Source organism: Anopheles stephensi, chromosome X (assembly GCF_013141755.1).
Source record: "Anopheles stephensi strain Indian chromosome X, UCI_ANSTEP_V1.0, whole genome shotgun sequence".
NCBI lineage: Eukaryota > Metazoa > Arthropoda > Insecta > Diptera > Culicidae > Anopheles > Anopheles stephensi.
Window position 1 is genome coordinate 9,278,670 of NC_050201.1, and position 24,340 is coordinate 9,303,009.

The 24,340-nt window shown below is 43.4% G+C and overlaps 2 protein-coding genes and 1 long non-coding RNA gene across 7 annotated transcripts; 2 read left to right on the forward strand and 1 right to left on the reverse strand.

Annotated features, from left to right (window-relative positions):
- The first annotated feature begins 1,097 nt into the window (after nt 1–1,097).
- On the forward strand, nt 1,098–6,522 carry LOC118506402 (ras-related protein Rab-39B). Of its 2 annotated transcripts, none has more exons than XM_036043477.1 (3): nt 1,098–1,248; nt 1,450–2,390; nt 3,860–6,522. In XM_036043477.1, exons 2-3 carry the CDS (start codon nt 2,283–2,285, stop codon nt 4,409–4,411), a joined length of 660 nt encoding a protein of 219 aa, XP_035899370.1. In that variant the 5' UTR covers nt 1,098–1,248; nt 1,450–2,282; the 3' UTR covers nt 4,412–6,522. The 2 variants fall into 2 exon arrangements, with proteins under 2 accessions (XP_035899370.1, XP_035899360.1); XM_036043467.1 differs by having other exon boundaries at nt 1,137–1,341.
- Nucleotides 6,523–9,754: 3,232 nt separating this feature from the next.
- LOC118506430 (protein C19orf12 homolog) lies at nt 9,755–11,569 on the reverse strand. 4 transcript variants are annotated; one of them, XM_036043562.1, is made up of 3 exons: nt 11,441–11,569; nt 11,334–11,382; nt 9,755–11,224 (listed from the first exon to the last, which is right to left on the reverse strand). In XM_036043562.1, the coding sequence occupies exon 3, from the start codon at nt 11,196–11,198 to the stop codon at nt 10,776–10,778; it is 423 nt and encodes a 140-aa protein (XP_035899455.1). In that variant the 5' UTR covers nt 11,199–11,224; nt 11,334–11,382; nt 11,441–11,569; the 3' UTR covers nt 9,755–10,775. The 4 variants fall into 4 exon arrangements, with proteins under 4 accessions (XP_035899455.1, XP_035899464.1, XP_035899446.1 ...); XM_036043571.1 differs by having other exon boundaries at nt 9,755–11,227; XM_036043553.1 differs by having other exon boundaries at nt 9,755–11,239.
- On the forward strand, nt 11,564–12,993 carry LOC118506457. Its single transcript, XR_004905507.1, has 3 exons — nt 11,564–11,733; nt 12,184–12,270; nt 12,363–12,993. It is a non-coding gene; the product is annotated as an uncharacterized LOC118506457 (long non-coding RNA).
- Nucleotides 12,994–24,340: the final 11,347 nt, after the last annotated feature.

The window sequence follows — 24,340 nt, forward strand, 5'->3', positions numbered from 1 at the left end:
AGGAAGATGCTCAGAAGGAATGTTGACCCCCTATTCGTAGAACGACAATGAAGGAGCCGCTGCAACGACGAACTCTACGAACTGTACGATGATCTCACCATCGTGCAGCGAATTAGACTCACCAGGCTTCGGTGGGCTGGTCATGTCATGAGAATGACACGCCGCAAAGTTCGCCCAAACTGAAATGGAGTGATAGCGTTGATGCGTCCGCCAGAACAAACGGGATAATGGATCGGCAGACGAAGGGGCTGGACCGTGAGCGCTATCGATGATTGTTGAAGCAGGCCAATAAGTGGTCTAGATCCTCACCGTGCGGCAAATCTTGAAGACCATGGCAGATACTTTGAGGAAGTTGGTTTTAAAGGCTTCAATTCTTGGCCTCAAAACTCGCGGACATGAAATCTTGAAATCACTTGTCTAAGGCTTTCCTGAGTAACTAAGAATCGACCAAGTGGGACAAAATCATGGGTTAGAGTTTGACATGATGAAAACCAAATGATAGGATCGCCTCTGTGGTCCTGTGGCCGCACCATTGAAGTTGCCCAAAATTGAGGATTGAAGAATCCAGACTTTATAGATCTGAGTCTTATTTCTAGAATACGCCACTGAAACCTGGAGTCTGTTCAAAGGTGAGGAAAAATTTGTACTAATGATAGGAAGATTCTTTCACCCCGTATGTATGAACAGTAGTAATGGGATTAGCGGCTCCGAAGCCGAAGCCGGCTCCGATCCTACCCCACTCCCCCAAACACACTCACGGGTACTCACTTTTGCAACTAAGCTACCCAAAAAGGTTAGCTTATTTAGCTAAAATTATTTATTTATTTATTATTTATCATTATTGTGAATTATTATTGCAACAATTTTTAATATTTTTCTCAAACTTTTACCTAATTTTTACGTATCTCAGTAGTCAAAAATGAGTTCCGTGAGTGGGGGGGAGTCTTATTTAAGACTTTAGCCGCAAAAGTCTAAGCCAATCTTCCTAAATTTTCTCCAAACGAAAAACACTTAAGCGGAAAAAAGGGGCGGTGTGTAAACGAGCATTAATATTGCCCTTTTCGCCCGAAGACAAAATTTCGCCCCGGGGGTGTGTCAAAGTGCTGTCAGGTGCGGTTGCTGTGCAGAGCTGTCAAAAACGTGCTGTCTGCGTTTTCGCCCAGTGTGTCAAAATATGTTGATCAAAACAATCCAGAAGAAAATTTGTGTGGAAAATTGATAAGCCTCGGAAAGTTCAATCTCGCAACGGTGTGTATCGTGTGCGTGTGTGCGCGCGTGTGTGTGTGTGTCTTTCGTTTTATTACAAACAACTAGAAAAGGGGGCTGGAATACTATTTGCATGTGAGCATGATGTTGCTTAGAGCATGAAATTCCATAACAACAGAGCTACTCCACCAGCATTATCATTGTTCATGCACTGTCGTTCGTTCATTTCATTTTCCGCTGCAGGCAAACAGATACCAAAATCACCGCTACGTCGAGGTTTGGTCCAGATACCAGGAACGCTACGCAGCAGAGATAATGCAGCGGATTGCGGTCCAATAGCAGCGGCCAGCGCGATAGTCAGTCAGAACCGGAGTGACAGCATATAATCATGTTTATGTAATTTATGTTTAAATTCGCCCACTTTGCCTTAAAAAGGTATACACGTTGTGCACACAGACACACACACACGCAAAGCGGGGTTCAGATAAAGGCCAGCAAGTCTTTCCCCCTTGCGGTCCGTCTCCTGGGCTTTGTTGTTCCGTGCTGCAGCTGGTTTTTTATTGCTGCGAGATCTATTGTAGGCAGGCAAACAACGGGCAGCAACAAGCAGTCTAGAACGCGTAGGAAAGAGACGGTACTGGATGAATGAATGAGCGCGGACAAGAGATAGAGCGCAAACCCCAGAACCCAGCGTACCGACGTCCGAAGGGCACAAACACAGTGTGCATTTGATAAGCCAAAAACAGCTCCCTGCTCTGCTGCTGCTGCTGCTGCTAAAAAGCCTGTTTTCGTTCAACGCAAACGTAACGCGAGAAAAAAACCTTTGCCTGGAACAACTGATTCACTCTGTACCTCATCAATGAAATCAACAATGAGCCCAGTTTAAGGTGCCCAAACCAATCAACCGCAAAAAGACACACCTTCCACGGGCGTCCAGCAAGCAACCGACAAATTCACCAGCACTACGATCTACTACAGCGAGGATCGGTCGGGTTGGTCCCCTTGGCAGCTGTTTCGGTATCGCTATCAGCAAACGCATCAGCAACGCAACGGTTGCAGACCGTCAGCCGCACATCATGGTGGAACCGATGTTCGATTATCAATTCCGGCACATTCTCATAGGCGACAGCACGGTCGGGAAGTCGTCACTGTTGAAATATTTTACCGATGGTAAATTTGCGGAAGTAAGTAACCGTGGCAGTGTGGGAGAGGTGGTAGTTGATTGTTGGGAGGTTTTTTTTTTTTGCGCAGTAGTTTTTAGTCCAATTACGGAGGCGTTACTTGTCATGCTGCGGGCGTTCTTTCTCGATCTGCCAATGTCAGGCACGCTGGACTTGATTTTTCGAGTTGCTGGAGCGGTTCGAGTGGTCTAGGCGACAGCGACGCCGGTCCTCAAATACTATCCAGCTCGCCCCAACCGGAGTCGTAGTCAGTCCTGCGACAACCAGCTACGGGTAAAATCAAGTCACAGAAAGCTAGCAATGGAAGACGGAGACCTTTCGAGGTTGTAGTGCCAAGGGAGAGGAGGACTGTGACTACCAGCAATGGGTAAAATCAAGTCAAGAAAAGCCAGAAATGGCCAGGTTTAAACCCCTTAAGATCCTTAAGAATAAGGGTCTCTGGCGGTCCTTATGGTGGTCCGGACATCTGACCGATGTACAGGAAGACGACCGTGATGAGATTGGGCACCATTCCCTTCGTATCACGATCTGAAGCAGCTAAAAAGAGTCCTGCTGACTTTCAAGAAGTGCCCTTACGAACTAAGTCAAGAATTACAATCGTTTTGCGGTCTTAGTCCGATTTTACTGGAGACTGGATGTCTGATTCTGTATTCACTGGAGGCCCTGATGGTGAAGTGAAGAGAAGTGGGGCTAGCCCGAGTACCCAAGCTTGGGCATGCGATGGGACAAGCTAGCACTTTGTACTACGAGGAATTATCGTTGAGTAGGTGAGCCTGTCAAAACTCTTCAAGAGTCCTCCGAACTTACCCCGTTTACAGAGTGTCCTTAATCCATACTTAATCTCATCAGGCCATCAAGTCATCAGGCCTAGGAGGACATTTGGTGTTGAGAAATCTTTTTCTTCTTGGCTTAACGACCTGCGTGGTTATGCCGGCCATAGAATTGCTTACTAGGCCTAGTGATACTACGTAGTTGGATAGTGAGCTCCCGGCGAGTTGTAAAGGCAATTCGTGATCCTGATAGGATTCGATCCTCGCATCTTGTCATGCAGAGACAACTTCCGAAACGCCTCGTAGCGAAATGTATGGCTTTAGACTTGTTTGCCTTCAAGACGTTGCTCTGTTCGATTATCAAGTCCAATGCTCGGTGACCTGCCTAAATCCATATCGATCGTATCATACCGGTGAAGAGGTCGTTTGCTAGTATTACTAGTTATAAGTAGCATAGGTTTCGTAGGTTCGGTTCGAAGAAGTTCGGAACCGTTAAATTCCTCTCCTGATCATTTCTACTTCCACCTCCTCTTGCCTTGTCTTTTCAGTCCCACCGGAAGTCTCCTCTGTCTTAAAAATATTTCTACCATTAACGTTACGTTTTAACTCACTCACTTCGCTTTAGAATAAGTAGCTAGTCGCATAAGACCCCGAGTCGAGAGAAATTAAAAACAATTGCTCTTGATTTAATCCCACCCCTAGCTCTCGGATCCAACGGTCGGGGTCGATTTCTTTGCCCACCTGATCGAGGTAATGGACGGCACGCGGATCAAGCTGCAGCTGTGGGATACCGCCGGCCAGGAACGGTTTCGCTCCATCACCAAATCGTACTACCGGAACTCGGTCGGCGTGCTGCTGGTGTACGACATTACCAACCACGCGAGCTTCGAGCACATCCCGCTCTGGATGATGGAAGCGAAGCGGCACATCGAACCGCACCGGCCAGTGTTTGCGCTGGTCGGGTGCAAGCTCGATCTCGTCACGAGTGGTGCGCAGCAGCGCGAGGTAAGCATCGAGGAGGCGCGCACGTTCGCGGAACAGCACGGTCTGATATTTGTCGAAACGTCCGCCCGGTCCGGCATGAACGTGCGGGAAGCGTTCACGCTCGTCACGCAGGAGGTGTACAATCGTATCAAAAGCGGCGAGTACAAGGTGGAGGACGGCTGGGACGGCATTAAGAAAGGGTTTATGCGGCCAAACAATCTTGATTTTAATCTGGTGGTGGCGGAATCGGCCCGGAGTAGCTGCTGCTAGATGCGGTGATGTGGCGCGTGAGCGCGCAGAGAAGCGGGATAGCTTTTTGATTGTTTTTTTTTTTTTTTGTTTGTTTGTTAATTCCCAACCCCCCCAAATGCATCCGCACATGCACGCACTGGTAGACGCGTATCGGACACACAGTGAAGGGTGGCGTAAAGGGGTTGGTTGTCCCGTAAGAAGCCAGCTAGGGAGAGCACACAGGAACTAGCCAGTCTTTTTGCATTAAAAAATGGATATCCGGGCGATTTTGTGACACGTTTCCAGCCAGTTTTGATCTCCTCCTCAAGAAGTCCGTCAGGCGCTAAGAACTAAAATTTCGGAACCGGAACAAAAATGTCTGAAAAAGTGTCCAACAAAGCTCGGGCCAGGCACAGGAAAGATATGGGAATGCGTCGTAAAAAAAGCCCGGGGGTTATATACCCTTGTTGAGGATAGTTTTCTTTTAAAATCACTGGTAAACTGGAAAGGGCTCGAAATAGGTGTGTCGTTCGTTTTGTCAAGTCCGGCAGACAGTCCGGAGGGGGTGTGAAACGTCGCCGTCGTTTTATTCTGCGCTGCTGCGTAATTGTATTGTTCAGGATTTTGTTTTTAATAAGTTTGCAACAACAAAAAAAAGTCTCTCGCGTTCTCTAAGCGGGACCCTTCCAGCGACAGGGGTCTCGATCAGTAAACGTAACGGTTTTTTGAAGTAAATGTTTAAAAATAGCGGGAAGTGTGCGTGTTGTGTGAGCGGGTTTTTTGTTTGTTTGTTTTGGGAATAGATTTGTGGTATTCTAAGACACACGCGGACCCCGCTAACCATTGCGTTGCGCGCACCAAGCTAAGGGACATTATTCACGCGCGCGACATCATCATCATCGGTGCTCACAGAGACGACAAAAAAAAAAAAAAAACAGTTTCCATGTGATATTATATGTGTACATTTAGCTGTGCCGAGGATTGGGTGGGTCTAGTTGGGTGGGTGTGTATGTGTAGTTGTGTAGGTGATGGGCGCGTGTTCCACACAATAGCCACGCGTGGTTTGGCCTGCACTAATAAGCGCAGTTTTTGCAGTGTGCAAAATCCGTAAGGAATCCAACCCAATTAATGTATACATTTTCATACACGAACACAAAATATATAAGCAACAATAATACGGAAAAGTAACAAAAAAAAAGAAAAGAAAAACGTAAAAGGTAACCTATTTCAAAAGAGAGTGAGAGCGGGAGAGTTAAAAAGTGAATAGAAATTCAATTAAAGAAATGTTATTCTAAAAGCAAAAACACGGAACAAACAAACCAAAAAAAAAAAAAAAGGATAAAAGCAGACAAAAAGAAAATAATTCAAACTTTTAAACTCAAAAGCCTCCCCGGTCATGATTGCTGAAAAATGGGTTTTCAGGCGAAAAAGCAAATATCATTCTCAGGTAACTCAGCGTGGATCGGTTTAAAATTCACTCCTAAGCCCAGGACAGCTGAAACACGTTACCGGCACGGTTCGAAAACAGGTTGAGAATTTTTGGACAGGTAAAAAAGGTCTTCTAGACCAGCCCGGCCACGGTGATTTCCCTTGAAGATGATAATTTTTGCCACCCTGAAAACCCTTTTTTTTCCAGCCACCGTGGCCGGCAAGGGTTGCGTAAGCGGCAGTACGGACAGTAGTAAGCACGCGTGAGAATTTAATCAAAACAAACTGCGAAAAACTTTATCAAAAGAAAAAGAAAATAGTAAATTAGTATCATTACGCCAACTGCAGCAAAGTGCGCCATTATACGGAGCACCGGATATATGCCAGTCTGGCCGGATTCAAATTCCTAACGTTTTTTTTTGTTTTGTTTAATAAGCATGTGTTTTTACAACCCGGACGGATAAATATACTAATCCAAACTCAAAGCACTGTAGAGCGGGAAGAATAAAAAAACCGAAGACAAACAGTTCTTTAACCACACCACCAGAAAGTGTCCGTAGAGCAAAGGGGGGGTTGGTTTTGAATTTTCGTGGGCAGGGAAAATGGTAACGACGCGTTTCTTTTTTCCCCCACACTCTTTCCTACGTGGGTACCCTTTTTTCTTACCGCATTATTGTAGATATTCCAAGAAATAAACAGAACAAACGCTGTAATCGAATAAATTGGGAAGTGAAATTTTGAAACCAAAGCCAACGAAAAAAAAGGGATTTTAAATCGTACGTTTTTGCGTTCAATTTGCGTCCAATGTCCAACCAAAAGTGTGGGAGGGGTGGGCTCAAAGTATGAGGTCGCGAGTGTTCACGAGGCGCTAAGGGGTATCTTCCAACCAACCAATCCTGGCTCGGGTGCCTGGGTGCCTCGATTAGTTAGGAGAACCCCGTACCTCACAACACTGACTATTCAGCTATGGGGGCACAATCAAATCACAAAAAGTCAGAAATGGCATACACTTGAAGGTTGTAGTGCCAAAGAAGTAGAGCAGGAACTCCATAAGCGGCATCTCGTATAACGTCTGACCCTGGCCCCTTGTCAGCCGCGCTAGACGAGTTAGGGGGCTTCAGCGAGCTTGATCCACCGATTGGTTCACAGGGTCACGATGTAGTTTGTTTGCGCAATATCTCATATATGGTCAGTATCTGAGAGTGAGATATAATAGAAAAATGTTGAAGACATGGAGGTGAGAGAAAAAGATAGTTTGAGGAGATATTGAGTGACGATAGGAAGTTGAAGTGATCTGGAAAGCAAAGACACATCGTGATTAGTGATGGGTATAATTGAGAATCAAGCGGAACTGGTTCCGAAAGGGTCCAACAAAAATTGGAACCAGTTCCGAAGGGTAGGTGCAATCGAACCGTCCGGAACCGTCCGGAACCATCGGAACCGTCGGAACGGTCGGAATCGTAGAAAACCGTATGAACAGAAACATTTGCTTTTTTTTCTTCTTTTTCCGGGTTTCACTTTACGCGTCTCTTTGATAACCGGATCGACGATCTGAAATATTTCTATGGGTAGATTATTTTGATAATCTTTGACTTTGTTGGGAACGATGCAAAACTGTTTTGCTTATGAAATTAATAGCTTATGAAAAATGAAAGAATGAAAATTGTGTTTACCTCCTGCCAGTGCGCTACATTAATTATTGATGAAATTTTTCAATACCGATGGTATATTTTCATAAATATACAGGAAATTATTACGAATTACACTTTGCAACATATGTACGCATTTTTCCTCAACATAAAAATAATGTTTCATAATATTGTACCATTGTTAAAGTGAATAATTATGATTTCTTCTTCTTCTTCTGTGGCACTACAACCTCGAGAGGTCTCGGCCTGCCATTTCTGGCTTTCTGTGACTTAATTTTACCCGTAGAAAAGTAGTCAGCCTTTCGTACGGGGAGGCGGTCTGGATGGGATTTGAACCCCGGCCCTGCCGTGTGAAGACCGGCGCCGCTGTCGCCTCGGCCACCGGACCGCCCCGGAATAATTATGATTTAGCAGTTAAAATTAAAAAAAGGATCTGGAAACTAAATCGAGGCCTCTTTGAATTAGTGCATTATTAAACTATGTATATTTCATAAAACTTTTTTTTCGAATCTTCAAATTATTATCCTAAGTTTCTAAGTTCATTTCTGTCTTTCTATAAAAAATAAATGATAGGTCGGCTATTTTTTCTTTTGTCGCTGTTATTCTGCGAAACTAACATTTTATTAGCTTAGCCATTACGAAGTATTTACATCCTATCAGTTCTTTAGCGATTATAGATAAATGTGCATTATGATGTATTCGTTCTTATCAGCTAATTACTAATCTATCTTCACTTTCACTAAGCTATATGTGTAGTTTATTGTAATTATGTTTAATGAAAATTATTTCTTTTAATTTTTTTGAAGTCAACCTATTTTTTTCTCTGTTAATATATTACCTGCTTTAGAAAATATACGTTCACATGGAACAGAGGTTGCAGGAATACTCAAATATTGTTTTGCAAACATTGAAAGTGTCGGGTACACGGCTTCGGGAAATATTTCAGATCGTCGATCCGGTTATCGAAGAGACGCGTAAAGTGAAACCCGGAAAAAGAAGAAAAAAAAGGATATGTTTCTGTTCATACGGTTTTCTACGATTCCGACCGTTCCGACGGTTCCAGACGGTTCCGATGGTTCCAGATGGTTCCGATGGTTCCGGACGGTTCCGGACGGTTTCAAGTGGAACTAACGATTCCTTTTCCTCGGAATCGGAACTGGAATGACACCGGTCGGAACCGGATCGGAATCGTGGGTCCGTTCCAGGGAACGCATCACTAATCGTGATGGTAGGATGGTAGAGTAGACGTTCATCTAGGGAGACTACATCGGCCATCTCGTATAATTGGTCTCGCAGAAGGAGCTTCGCATTATGAGCCTAGGAATGGGGGACTCTGGTATCAGTGGTTTGGTATTAGAGGCTTAATGAACATGCCTCGTGATAGGGGCTTAAAGTCTCTCTCTCTCTCTATCCTTGCCCTAACGACCTCTTAAGCTTTTTTTGGCTTGCTAGACCAGAATGATACCACAGAGTTGGATAGCCAATCCTCACTATGGAGGAACGGGGCCCAGATGGGATTTGATATCAGGTCCTGCCGAATGAAGACCGTATTAGTGAAAGAGGCCTCGTACTGGAAGTCTCATACAAGAGACATCTCACCCAAGAGACTCACCGAAAGCTGTTAGCCTGTGCAATATTTTTCAAAGGCTCCAGTCAGCAGATCTGAAGTCTCGAAAGTCGTGCTGAAGAGGACAGCTCCAACATGCATTCCCACTAAGGTCCACCATTAAAGCAATACCAAGCTCCAAGATCCAGTTTCGATCTTGTGAGCCAAATTAAAAATCTTACGGACGGATCGAGGACATGTCACTAATTTACACAGGCATACCCAACGATACCAAAGACCCTAGAGATGGATTAAAAAACAATGGAGGACTTAGTTATGACTTGCCCCAGGACCGGTGTTCAAATCCCATCCGGACCGTTCCAACTGTGACTATCCAACTACCTGGTATCATCAAGTCTAGTATGACCTAAGAGGGGTCGTTAGGCCAAAAAGATAGAGAGAGAGAGTTATGACTTCAACGGCAATTAGACTTTGAAGCTGAACTTAACACGCAAGTATCACACCCCAAGGTCAAGAATAGATTAACACGAACTAGAGCGAGAGTATCTCTGGACTTTCTAGAATAGCTCGCTTGCAAAATGTCTACGACATTTCAGACGAAGGAACAAAGGAACACGAAGGGTGGAAATGAAATCCAAATAATTCTCACGCAGATAATGGTGAGTAGCGATAGGGTGTAACATTTGGGACGTCGTCAAGCTTTGATCAAGATAATTCTACCGGGAACTAGGAGATCAGTCGTGGTTTGAAAATCATTTTAATGATCAATTTTGAACCTAAAACCTAAAACTTGAGGCGCATCCTTCTTGCCTGCTTATTATACTTCAAAATTGACTTCTCTTGTAAAATATACAGCTCGCAGGTTCGATGCGTTGTACTTCGTTTCCATTCACGCGTTTTGTCTTATCTGCACCTGCACCACATTACCTTTGTCTAGATTAGTGACTGTTAGTGATATTAGTGATTGCTATCGGTTAATACTTCCAGCAACTCGAACGGGGATGGGTTTCGCTATGAAAGATTTCTAAGAACGCTTCAAAATTGTCTAAAATTTACTTTACCCCGTATCAGAGCATTTTAAAATTGAGCAATTCTTATCTCAAAAAAAAAGAAAGTTTATTGAACAAACCATTAAACGCCTCTTAAATTTGTCTGTTTCGCTTATTTTACACCCATCCCATCACATTATTTCTACTATATTCACAATAACACTATCTTCTTGCTATCCTTCTTGCCTGCTTATTATACTTCAAAATTGACTTCTCTTGTAAAATATACAGCTCGCAGGTTCGATGCGTTGTACTTCGTTTCCATTCACGCGTTTTGTCTTATCTGCACCTGCACCACATTACCTTTGTCTAGATTAGTGACTGTTAGTGATATTAGTGATTGCTATCGGTTAATACTTCCAGCAACTCGAACGGGGATGGGTTTCGCTATGAAAGATTTCTAAGAACGCTTCAAAATTGTCTAAAATTTACTTTACCCCGTATCAGAGCATTTTAAAATTGAGCAATTCTTATCTCAAAAAAAAAGAAAGTTTATTGAACAAACCATTAAACGCCTCTTAAATTTGTCTGTTTCGCTTATTTTACACCCATCCCATCACATTATTTCTACTATATTCACAATAACACTATCCGAGCCGGGGTGGGCTAGAGGGACAAAAAAAAAACAAAGGCACCAGTTGGGAATAAACGTTATCTCCGTCCTATCTACATCCTACCCTGCACCCTAATGCAAGAGAGCCGCGGCTGGATCAGTCAACGATTTGCATACGCATCTCGTTCGTTAAGAACGCAACGACGGTCGAAATGACCGTTTCCTGTGCCCTCAAATTGCCCATCAGCAACGGTAGTATCACCATCAGGTCGGTCGGCTGAAACTCGGACAGTGCGTCCACGATGCGCTGCTTCAGCTGCTCCTGCTCCCGGACGCTCAGCTCGTGCTGGATGATGTGGCTGACCGGTTTGAACTGATTGTTCGTCATGGCGTACGCGATCAGGCCACCGACGGCACCACCAACAAACAGACCGACCGGGCCGGCCAGCAGCCCACCGAGAAAGGTGGACGATCCGGCAACCGTCGCACCCTTGGCGCTGCTCTTCAGCGTAACGCGCATCGACTGTTTGTCGGTCAGGATGGCAACCGCGCTCAGCAGTTCCCGCGTGTTGATTGGCATGGTTTGGGGATGGTTGCTCGGTGTCGCTGCTAGAACAAACCCTGGAAATGGAGCAAGTTTCAGTCCAACAAAAAAAAAGGAATCCAACTGCCCGATTCGAACGAGCGGATGAAAGCAAAAAATCCAAACGCTTACCCCGTGGGAAATACTGTGTGTAAGCGAACCCGCCGCAAAAGGAAAAATTCTGCAAGATAAGGGCAACCGGATGATTTTTGAACGGCGCACGAAGTTTCTTTATTTACCTTCGGATTACTTTTGTTCCTCCTCCACGACCTGCGCCTATGTCATTCTCACCGATACGGTGCGCTGACTAAAGAAGGTAATATCATCTTGCGACCGCACGTAAACGGTGCTGTTCACTTTCTGCTTTCTGACAGCGACGGATGTAATCTCAAGGGCAGCTGAAGGCTCACGTACATCGAGCGTGTAAGCTGACGTTCGCGGCCGCAAATCTATTAACCGGTTGCTAGTGTGCGTTTGACAGCTGAGGACGTGCAATCAAAGTGTCATCCGATCTCATCCGTCAAATCCTATAGTAAGTTTGTATGACGAGTCGTATACGAATGAGCAGTGTCTCAGTAGAATTTTTAAAAATTTTAAAGCCAAATATTGTTAGTTAGGTCACAAAAAAGACGCAGCTTTGGTGAAAATTTCATATAAATATGCTGAGCAGATCATGTGGTATAAGCATTTAAATATGGAAAAGTGTTATCTCAATCAATCATAGGGGGTACAAATCGAAAAAAAAATTACAAGATTTAAAAAACAATCGTTTTTTGGTGTAAAAAATATTGAGGAAAATAACTAAGCTCGGAGAATTCCATATAAAAAGTTTGCACCCGTGGCAACTTTTGGTTTTTTAATACCAACGCATCTGACAACCGCTTTTTTATAATTATTTTGCATTTTGATGTAATGCACGGGTTGCTCTATTTTATGTCATAGTGGAGAAATTAATTAATTTATTTATTCTTAAACATTGCAGCTCAATATCAGAGTTTCAGAACTGTTCGACAGATGATAAACCAGGCTTTCCGGTCTAAGATCTTGCTAAGACTATCTTGCTAACGAAGTACGTACTAAACAGTTGTATTTAAAGTAGATAATAAATCTATTCCCTTCTTCTTCTTCTTCTTCTTCTTCTTTGGCCTGATGACCTCTTAGGTTATGCCTGCCATTTCCGGTTTACTAGACTAGAATGATACCACATACTTGGATAGTCAGTCCTCACTACGGGGGAACGATCTGGAAGGGATTTGAACCCCGGTCCTGCCGAATGAAGACCGGTGTCGTTATCGACTCACCATCCAAGTATTCTATCACCAAATCTAATCCAAGTTTTTTTTTATTAGAATAATTTTATTTTGCTCCAACATAATCTCTCTTAGCTCACAAGGTGAACTAGAATGGTGATGCCTTAAAAATAGAGCTAACAAATTGAGCAAAAGTTAAACTTAAATATATAAATAAATTGAGCAAAAGTATATAACATATAACATATTTAAAATATCCTTCATGTAACCAACGAATTAGAGCAAATTTATGCGATTAGAAGCATTTACAATGTCTTATGGTTTAGCAGGGGCAGCACGGCAACTAGAACAAACCCAAAATTATAGCACCGTCAAGGAATTTTACAGCAAATGAACTTGCGTTCGGAATGAACACACGCGCTGTGTTCATGAAGTCAGAGCGAAAAGCATCGCGCGGTTTCGCTACCGATCGATCGAAGGGCGAAAGCTTTAAAAGCTCTTTCAGGTGGAAGCTTACAGTTTTGAATTGTTTGTGACCAGCTTTTGTGACCTATTGGAAATAAATGGTTGTTAATTTTTGTTACAAATATGACTGACGGTTATTTCTATATCACTTCACCTGGATGATATGTATGAATACGCGTACCAGTTTTGGTTTTGACTTGCATGCTCAAAAAGTAATAAAAAGCTACATTGTTACATCCAACATCCAACAAACGAAGTAATTGAGCAGAACCTAAAGTCTTCATGTTCTGTGATGCAGTTTGCAAAGCACCACATTACTGCTTAACTCAGTTTCAATTATAATCTTACCTCTATATAAGATTATATGAACAGTTCAAAGAATCAAGATCAGTGTCGTATCAAGACTTCAGTAGGTAGTTCGTTGTCGGAGGAAAGGACATCGCCTAAGAACCTGTAGCGAATGCCCACCTAAATTTATATAAGAAAATTTCTTTGGACTGCGAGTCTCTTTGAACGATAAAGCCTCTTGGTAGACGAAGATCCTCGAAGAGATTAAGTTCCTTCGACAAACAGTTCTCTTCGACGGTGGATCTTGGACAACGAAGTTCCCTGACGGAAGAGATCTTAGATATCCTTGGACATCTATTTCTACATAGATCTATTTGGACAGTGAGTCTCTTTGGACGATGAAGGCTAAACAAGCGGATGATTTGGACGATATAGTCTTTTGGCGGATGAAGATCCCTGAAGAGGTGAAGTCCCTTAGGCAAAGAGTTCTCTTGGATGGTGGGGATCCTTAGACGACTATGCCATATGGACGACCTAATTTCTTGGACTACGAAGTTCCCTGGAGGACGAGACCTTAGATATCCTTGAAAGATCTCCTTGGACGGTGAGTCTCTTTGGACGATGAAGTCTAATGAAGCGAACGATTTGGACGATATAGTCTCTTGGAGCGTGAAGATCCTTGAAGAGAAGAAGTCCCTTGCACAAAGAGTTGTCTTCGACGGTGGGGATACTTAGACTGCTAGCCCATATGGACAACCTTAAATCTTGGACTACGAAGTTCCCTGGCGGACGAGACCTTAGATATCCTTGAAAGATCTCCTTGAACGACGAGTCTCTTTGGACGATGAAGTCTAATAAAGCGGACGTTTTGGACAATATAGTCTCTTGGAGGATGAAGATCCTTGAAGAGAAGAAGTCCCTTGGGCAAAGAGTTGTCTTCGATGGTGGGGATACTTAGACAGCTAGCCCATATGGACAACCTTAAATCTTGGACTACGAAGTTCCCTGGCGGACGAGACCTTAGATATCGTTGAAAGATCTCCTTGGACGGTGAGTCTCTTTGGACGATAAAGTCTAATAAAGCGGACGTTTTGGACGATATAGCCTCTTGGAGGATGAAGATCCTTGAAGAGAAGAAGTCCCTTGGACAAAGAGTTCTCTGGAATGGTGGGGTTTCTTAGACAACTAGGCCACATGGACGATCTAATTTCTTGGACGATCTAATTTGTTGGAGTTCCCTGACGGACGAAACCTCATCGAAATAATATCTTCGGAAATGACAAGATCTCTGAATAGACGAGGTTCTATGGATGACTAAGATCATATTTTAGGATGAGGTCCGTGGCGACCATAGTTAAACCCAACCATTGATCTTGTCATAGCAAATCTTTGTTTAAAACTCCAAAACCTAGAACTCTGAAGCGACGAGTGCAGTTAGATGACTTTAAGTCTCTGTAAACAAAAATTGACGAACCAACCTTCGTGACTTCCTTGATTTGGGCTCCTACCGCAGTTGGAAAGTTAGTACTATATACTCCCACATAGATGTGGTTTGTAGTTCTGACGTGTCAGAACTCTAGACTCGTCAGCGACTAGAGCATCTAACCCATATTATCAATATAAGCATTATGTGTAGTCTGATTCCAGGAATATTTTTATAGATATATTTGAAGACGCCTTGATTTGCCAAGCATCCATATTGCTTAAAGCAATCGTACAGTTCGTGATAACAACAGGCTGCAGCTTGGATAAGCAATCTTGTCTTACGACTTTCAAGAACTAATTTATACCTCACAGCCGAATGTAATCTGTACAGAGCAATAAAACGATATCCCCACTAAATCTCAAACTGCCATTTTAAACAAGTGGGAAAGCCTGTTTTATAAATCTGGCAAGAATACAGCGTCTGTCAGATGCAGAATTGCAACACTATGTTGGACAACCAACCCATTCAGCTTCTTACTTCGATCAGAAAGTCAGCTTCAGAATTGTCGACCATACAAACCGAAAAACAAGGCGTCCGAATGCGAGAACTCCTGCTGCAGTAGTTCAAAGGGGCCAACCTGGTTTTTTATTCCCCTGCATCGGTGCGGTACATCGACGCATTTTCTCATGCTTGACCGGCTGGAATCAAAAGCACCGGAATAGCGCAACGATGTTTGCCGTGTGTTCAGCAATGCAAACGATGCCATAATTGGGTTTGGGGAAGTCGTAAACTGCCTTGCGAAAATGCGCTGGAAAGAAGCGTAAAACAAAGCCGCCATGCATGGACGCAGTGCATTCATTGGACCTTCGCCGGAGAGCACCGGCGGTCAGTGTGGGACGTACAGGATGGATGGATATGGAGTTATTGAAGGATCAAGGTTTGCGCTCGTGCGTATCATGCGGCTGTAAGTTGACCGGTGACGACGGTATCCAGTATATGGACCGGACGACCCGCCAGAATATCGGCAGGACCGCGGCGAGCTGCAATCGTTGGAAAGATGCCTGGCGCGCTGCGGCCGGGGTTGCTAAGGATGGATCGTAATGTACGTCAGTGGCAGCACGATTAACGACTGTCGGTGGTTCGATACGGGAAAAAAGAAGGTTAAAAATTAACAACATAAAACCCATTACTGACGCAATCGTCAGTGGATTCGTAGGCGTGTCCTACCGGGGTTTCTTCGGGACTTTTCGGGGCGGCTGGGGGTTGTTGAGGCTTTTTGCACCGAAAAGCGACTTGCTGGCCGGGCAGCGGCTGTCTAAGGTCGGATGGCTGTCCGACCGGATGCTATGTAAGGATAGCATTGGAACACACCTACAGACACAGATACAGACTTTCGGTAAGACAATGTTGCGGAGGTGTATTTTATTTTCTGTTGGTCGATGCTTCCAAGGTTTTATCCCAGCAATCGTTGTTTCTTGTCGGTTAGCGGCGATATAAAAGTGTTTAACAGAAACATGTAAATCGTCCAGTATTGTCCAGGGGTGGAGAACAAAAATGGCGGCAAAAGGGGTGTTACCAGCAGTGGGGAAGGGAAGAGGAAAAGTTTGCTTTCTACCAACACTATGTAACCTTAAACATACACTGCTGCAACTCAATTTCAGTGACGAGTGTTCGCTATAGAGCACGGCTTCGCGCTTTGGTGAAATTTGAATTCCCCCACGCTCAACCTAACCTCACAAACAGCAACAGCAGAGAGGCTGCTTGCTTCGCTGAGTGTCCCGGCCGTAAAACCCAATCGCGTTTTCCTCCCAATTTAACGGCCGGCTGGGAACGGTTTCTTTTTGCTTCCGGCTGCCGGCAAACCGTTAAAGTAATCTACGACTATCAGCGCTATCTTTCATTTCTTTGTCTTTGTGGTATGTGTGTGAAGCTATGTGAGGTATGCTCAATTTTACAGTACGCAGTTTTGCGGCCCGTTTTTTGCTGAGTAGAGTTCGATCGAGCATTTGCTGGTGACAGTCGAACCGCGTTCCGTGCCGTTGACAATTTTGCACACAACCGAGCAATCCAAGATGGAGGAATCGAGTGTGGCCGGGAAGGTAGGCAAAAAACATGTACATATATACATATACACTGGGGGCGAAAAACGGGGGGGGGGGGGGGGGGGGGTTCGTTTTTCGTGTACCGGATTGCTTGCTACAACCATATAATGTAAATTTCGAACTCATGGCCATGGGCGATTTTAGGGCGAGCCGGTGAAAGGTTTGAAGGAGTTGTAATAACTTCAAGGAGAAATTCTTATATCTCTGATGCATTGGTGGCATCAGTAAAATCGTACTTCAAAAATTACAGGTTTAAGGTTTTTGATGAAGATTTGCAATTCTGGGCGTACAAGTTTGTTGCATGATTTGCAGTAGTAAACTCAAAAAGGTTGGGAGCATCTGGGATCTGGACGGGAGCATAAGAGGTAGAATTCTGAACGTAGAATTAAGAGTTCTGAAATGGGAAAAATTACCGCGCAAAATTTTATAGCCGGGCGTGGAGCTAAAAGTTGGAATTGGGTCACTATTCCAGTGGTGAGGGCAAGCCGTCATGATGGATTTTAAAACTAAGCGTAAACCTAAGAGCAAGAATTCGATCACTTTTCCAGTACTAAGGTCAAGAAGTCTGGAGTAATGTTGGTAGTGGGCGTGAAACTAAGACTAAGAGCTGGATCACCGTGACAGTAGCAAAGTCGAGAAACCAAGATTTTTCTTTGAACTGGACGTGAAACTAAAAGATAGAATTTAATAACAATATTTCAGAGGTACGGACATGGCAAGATGAATTCTGGAAGGATTAGAATTGGATCGTTATTCCAGTAGTGAGGCCAAGATGTAACGACGAGGTACTCTGGAGCATTAGGAACTAAGAGCATAGGGACTTAGCTTTCTTTTCCAGTACTAAATCAAGATATCTGGAGTAATATTGATAGTGGACGTGAATCTAAGAGATAGAATTGGATCAAAATTACAGTAAGAAAGTCCTGAAGCCAGGAAGAATCTTGAAACATGGCGAAAAACTAAGAGATGGAATTGAACCATTATTCCAGAGGTAAGAACAAAAAGGCAAGATTAATTCTTGAAGAGTTAGAATCAGATCACTATGCCAGTAGTAAGTTCAAGAAGCCAAGAAGATTCGTGGAACCGGGGTTGGAACTTAGAGTTAGAATTGGTTAACAATTTCAGTAGGAAGATGAAAAAGTCAGGAAGAAAGGAAGTGGGCGTGAAATTAAGAGTTAGATTTGGATCACTTTTACAGTAGTAACGTCAAGATGAAGCACTCTGGATGAATCTTGGAAGTGGACGTGAAACCAAGATTTAGAATTGGATCACAATGTCAATAGGAAAGTCCAGAATCCAGGATGAATTGAATCACTATGCTGGTAGTTAGTTCAAGAAAGCAGGAAGAATCTTGGAACTGGGCGTGGAACTTAGAGTTATAAATAAATCACAATCTTCGTAGAATGGTGATGATGTCAGGACGAATAAAGAAGCTGGATTTGATGCAAGGAGTAACAACTGGATCTTTATTCCAGTAGTGAGATCAAAAAGTGAGGAAGAATCATGGAAGATGTTGGAACTAAGAGTCGATCACTATTCCAGTAGAAATGTCCGCTAATCAGTCAAAATTTTGGAACTAGACGTGAAACTAAGGTTTAGAATTGGATCACTATTCCAGCAGTAAGGTCAAGACGCCAAGAAGTACTCTGGAACACTTCTGGAACTAAGCTCAAAAACTCTGGATAAATCTTGGAAATGGACGTGAAGCCAAGAGTTAGATTTGGATCACTATTCCAACAATAAGGTCAAGACGTCAAGAGGTACTCTGGAACACTTAGAACTAAGGTCAAGATGTTTGGATGAATCTTGCAAGTGAACGAGAAATTAAGAGTTTAATAACAATATTCCAGAGGTAAGAAAAAGACAAGGTTAATTCTTGAAGAATAAGATCAAGTTGTCTGGAGTTATCTATGACAGTAGCAAAGTCGAGAAATCATAATATATCTTGGAATTGTACTTGATACTAAGAGTTAGAATTGGGTCACTATTCTAAATGTAAGAATAAAAAGGCAATAATGAATTCTTGAAGAGTTAGCATTGGATCACCATTACTATAGTAAAGTCAAGACATCATGATAAATCTTGGAACTTGGAGAAACTAAGAGACAGGAGGATATGTAGGAGACAGGATGAATCTTCGAAGACTTGAATAATAAAATAAGTTCGTTAAGCAACTTATACACTTACAACCCAGGCACTACAACCTCGAAAGGTCTCGGCCTGAAATTTCTGGCTTCCTGTGACTTGATTTTGGGATGGGATTTGAACTCCGGTCCAGACGTGTGAGGACCTGCGCCATTATCACCTCTCCCACCGATGGCCAATGTTGTAAGAGTTTAAGGACGCATTACACTACGCCCAAAAACGTGATATTTAAAATCTACAATAAGAATAGCCTCCTGTTGACAAACCTAGAACGCTCCACCAGTTTTACTGGAACAGTCGCTCGGTCTGTCAGCTAAATAAGACCGAAAGCTAAAAAAAAAAAACAATTAATAGCAATCGAAGCAAATAGCTCATCGCATCGAAGTTGCTCTATTTATAGAGCCAATTTTTCGGGCTGTATCAGCATTTAGGAACAAGCTCCTGCGCCCATTCATTGCAGCAGCGTTGTACGAATTCATTCATGGCGGTTGGGGCACAGAGAGAGAGAAAAAAATTGATTGATTCACTAGCTACTGACATTGACAGCTGGCGTGCATGATCGATATACTTACTTCGTTTCAATGGAAAACAGGTTAATTAAGCGTGTAGAGATTGATTGGCAAAAAAACTAGCCCACATTTATCGCGCTAAACCAAATTCCGTTTCCACGCAATGATTTCCCACAAACAAGCAATAAAAATAGCTCTCAAGCTGGTCTACTGGTTAACGTGGTTATGGAGAATTCTGTAGGTGGAATTAATTCTACTTCCGCAAACAAATCAAGCAAGAACAATGTGGGGCAAGATAGAATTGGGTGCTTTTTTTATTTCGGCGATGACCAACATCACCACGGCACCATGGTCAGCTTGTCTTCAAAGATTACCATGGTTTTAAAATCTACCCGCTGGAACTAAATTGTCCATAATGGCATTAATAATTCCCCCGAACACTGTGCGTTGCGGTAGATGTTTTAAGGAATTACACCTAATTACTAGCTCGGAGTGAGTTGTGAAGCGCAGCTGGACACAGTGTAGTTCATCCTGTCGAAGACGTCCTCTCGGCGAACCGTCGACAAATTCGACCGTGTTTGGGGAGAATTCTTTGGAGCAGCTGTACATCAGTGTGTGTGTGTGTCCGTGGCTAGTGAAGGGCGTGGACGACGATTGCGCGACTCTGTATCCTGACGTTTCAAACATGCAATTTGAGGTTAGAGATTAAGTAGATCGTCTGGTCCAACAACTTCCAGCATACGGGACGGTTACAGCAGAGGACCAGAGCAACGGGTACAAGGAAGAAGACAAAAAAGTTTGGATTAATATAGCCAGACCCGCTAGCACATAGCTATATCTATAAGGACACACCGGCAGAACCGTTTGCCGGCGTACATATACCTCTGGTCCACATAGGGCCAAATAGGGTTTTTGCCATAACCCCACCTACCCACCGCGGGACATCAGCAAACCCCTCCCGTTTCTACCGGTTTCCCACCAAACAGCGAACCACAACGTTCGGACAGTCCCACACTCTAACCCCCCGCCACCGCGTTCCAGGAAACCAAGAAGAGTCCTCGCGACTCTTGGCCAAGTTGCCATCATCCAACAACCTTTAGTTTCGCCATTGTTTCCGGTCGGAGCGGCTTTCGCTGCTATATCCCAGCATCATCCAGCGCACGACCGTTGTGCCAAAGTGTTGTTTATTTCCTTGCTTTTTGTCATATATATATATATTTTTTTCTCTGCTTTTCAGCACTTCAACCCATTCTTCTAGCTGGCGAACAACAAAAAAACCCGAGGGACTCGGACAAAGAAACAACGCATCAGGCAGCCGTCTTGTGGTTGCTGATGTTATTCTTTCCTTGTTGGAAAATATGTTTTTCAACACTCACTAGCTCCCGCTCCCTCTCTCTCTCTCTCTCTCTTTATCCCTCCCTGGTTATTCATCTCTCGCGCTAGGACCTCTCCAAACCTCGAATGTGCGAGCCATCGGAAAGGGAGGGTCTTTATGTTTTCCACCCCAAATTGGTGTACATGCCCTCCGTGCTATCCGTCATCTTTGTTAAAGTCGGTTAAATGTTTTTTAATTGTTCGCCATTAACTGTGCACCGAGAAAGGGGGAACAATATCCCGGGAGGGCACATTCGGAAACTATAAAACTTGCGCGCGCGGGACAACGCCACAAACGGACAGCGGACATCTTTCCGGGCACCATTCGCTCAGCATTCCGCCCGGGGGTCGGCGGGAATGGAAATGAAATATGTTACCGAACACACAACCGGTTAGCACAAAGGAACGAGAGGTTCGAATAATAGCAGTAATTGAAGCGCTTTTTGCCTGTGTGTGTGTGTGCTCTTCAATATCGCTTCTTCGATTAAAGGTACTCCGCATTGTTTTCCGACGTCCTCAGTCAGGGTTTTTGCGCCGTACGAAAAATGGTAAGTTGTTTATTATTTATCTTAATAAGGATTGAATACCAAAAAAAAACAGGGCGGCTTTACCATCCGCGTGTGTGTCGGGAATAATACAGTATTATGGTGAGGTAAGTAAGTGCGAGAGAAGGAAGAGAATAGGAGGGGCGGATAATCTATTAAACAATTTTCAGGATCAGGTCTCGGTGCTTGGTAACCGATTCCATTGTTATTTGTGGTGCACGTTTTCCACACGATTAGAGACACAAATTGTTTGCTTGTTTAGCGTGTGTTTGTGTGCTTCCGGTACCACAATGCTTGACGCGGGATGTCAGAATCAAAAAAAAAAAGCGAGGGAAAAGCAAACAAATGTGTTTAGTGCTTCTTGGTGGGTGATAGCACTGTCCAATGTGGGATTTGTATTCTTGTGCAGGATGACAAGGTCTCAAAAACTCTGGATTCAGAGGATCTGAATATCAGAATTCTATTTATAGAAAGTTTTTTTTTAAACTTATCGGTATATATTTTAAAGGGGGACTCTACAAAGATTTCGTCTAGAATCTCTGACGATGTTTGCCCTCTAAAACGCTTTAGATCATTCCTGGACACAGTAATATCTTAAGACTTCAAGAAGCTCGGTGGTGGATGGATGGAACTTCATTATACCAGATGTTAGACGACGAAGTACTTCAGACCGCTTTTTGGACGATAAAGTCTCTTGGTAGACGAAGTTCCTTGGAGGACCTTAATGAGTCCCTTTGGACGATGAGGTCTGGAAGTAGAGACGAGAACCCCGTAAGATGTCACACACCTTAGACGAAGAGACTCTTGGATATATCTTAGAAGTCTCGTAGAGATCTCTTAGAAGATCTCTTAGAAAATCCCCATTGCTTGGATTAGAGGAAGAGACTACTCGGACAACGAATCCACTTCGTACACAAGGGTTCCATAGACAATGAAGATATTACAAGGACGGGCCCCTTTATCTGCTTTCTGATAGAATGACAAAATCTTATTTTTCATGAAGGTTTCTGGGCGCTAGGAATTGCTTGTATTGGAGTTATTGGAATGGCATCTGACTATAGTTCGAAGGATACAATTCTGACGGATATCCTCATGGACTGAATTAAGCGCAATGAAATTTTATTCAGCATCAACATATCCAGGACATGGTATGTCACTGTGCGAAAACGTTGGGAGAACATCATATCAAGATTATCGGCTGTTTTGCTGTTGTATATGGGTCTCTCAGAATCTATAACTTATAAACCCTTGGATAATAGATTTAGTTTTCATTTTAAATATTCTTCAGCTCTCGTTCTGTACCATCGTGGTGTGAGAGATCACATTCTGTTGTACTGGATGACCTTCAAGGAATTCCTAACTTACAAAGTCCCATCCGACTCGTCCATAGGCCCCAAGGTGATTTTATTCAACCCGTTCAATTTAAAACCTTATAATATCCTTGAACGTAAATAAAAGCTCTCTTATGCTATTAGGCTAAGAACTTGAGAACTCTTTCAGCTGTAAAATACCATCCAGAGATGTTCGTCGAATTGTTCTGAATCGTCCAGAGCGCATTGTATCAATTCACGACCTGTTCTAGGAACTGATGCAAGTCTAGACAACAATTTCTTCAAGGTTTTCCGTCACTGGATTGCAGATATGCAGAGAGATAGTTAGCAGGATTGCCAGTAAGAAAAAATCGGACATATCAGCCACTAAGCAACGATTAACGCGCCGATCTTTAAAGGTATAATTTCAGTCAATAAGCAGCGCTGCTTATGGCGCTACTGTTTCTTTTGTAGAGCGATGAATATTGGCTGCCACTTTTCTTAAGGGCGCTTCTCCAGCGCTGCTTAAGCCCAAAACGAATAAAAATCCTTCTCTCCCTCCTTTCTTCTCTTTCCACCAAAATACAACTGTTTTTTCGTCTCTCACTCCTCTAATACTGATTACATATTAGCTTACCACCAAAAATCCAGAACGTTGGTTCATTAGAAACAAAAGGTTTTACATTCGTTATTGTGAACAGTTACTAAGAGCAGATAACTCTAGATAGAAAACTAGAGCCTAGGCAATAGATGGTCTTCACGCGGCAATACCCGGTGTCAAACACCCGTCCGAACTGATTCCAAGCGGTCTTTCATTGCCAAATACTGCTTGCGACGAGTCAAACATTTTAACATTATTACATCCATAATTTTCCTAGTAGATTTGTTTCATGCTTCTAGCAAGCTCACTTAAAAAATATATAAAAATATAAATATATAACATTAACTTTATACCTCCTTTAACGCGCTCTAATCCAAGAAGGGGCCTGTTGCAATGAGGACAACATGGAGAAGAAAGGGAAGCACAGCTTGTGTCGGAAACTTCGGATAATGCTTCCAATCAAAGCAACATTCTAACTTCAAAATATCTCCTTCTCGATTCGCCTTTTCGAAGTAAAAATTTATCGGTTTGGTTCGTTGGGTAGTTGCTAAAAATTAAAACACGAAGCTCGCAGGCTGTATTTTAGAGATAATAAGCCCTCTATTTCTCCTTAAAACCAACATTTTTTCTTACTGTGTTGCCTCCATTTGGGCGATGAGTATGTTACCCGTCGGTTGTGCATAATCCCCATTTGTATCCTTTATTGCATATTTATCTAGTAGCCCCGGAACAAATCAAATCGATAAATCCCAATGCACAGCGATTTCCCATGACAGATAAACGCCGCTTAAACACACAAACAACACACCCAATAGCTCGATCGACAAGCTCATCGGCATTGTGCCAGGTGCCTTTTTTTTCTCGCTTGTGTGTGTGTGTGTGGAAGGAGGGCCCTTCAGGGGGTCCTGCAATAGTGTGTAACCGCTGACAATTATCCTTTATTTATTGTATTTACCTTTCAATTCACCTTCCTTTTCTCTCTGGTTCAATAAAATCCCCATTCCGACGCGCTGGATTATGGGCCCAGGCCGAGGGCAGCCGAAAAGGATGCGAACGGTGCGCGACCATAAGGCAGGGCAGGATGATCCGGCTGGCGTACTTGCATCTCCTGGCCGCATGATAAT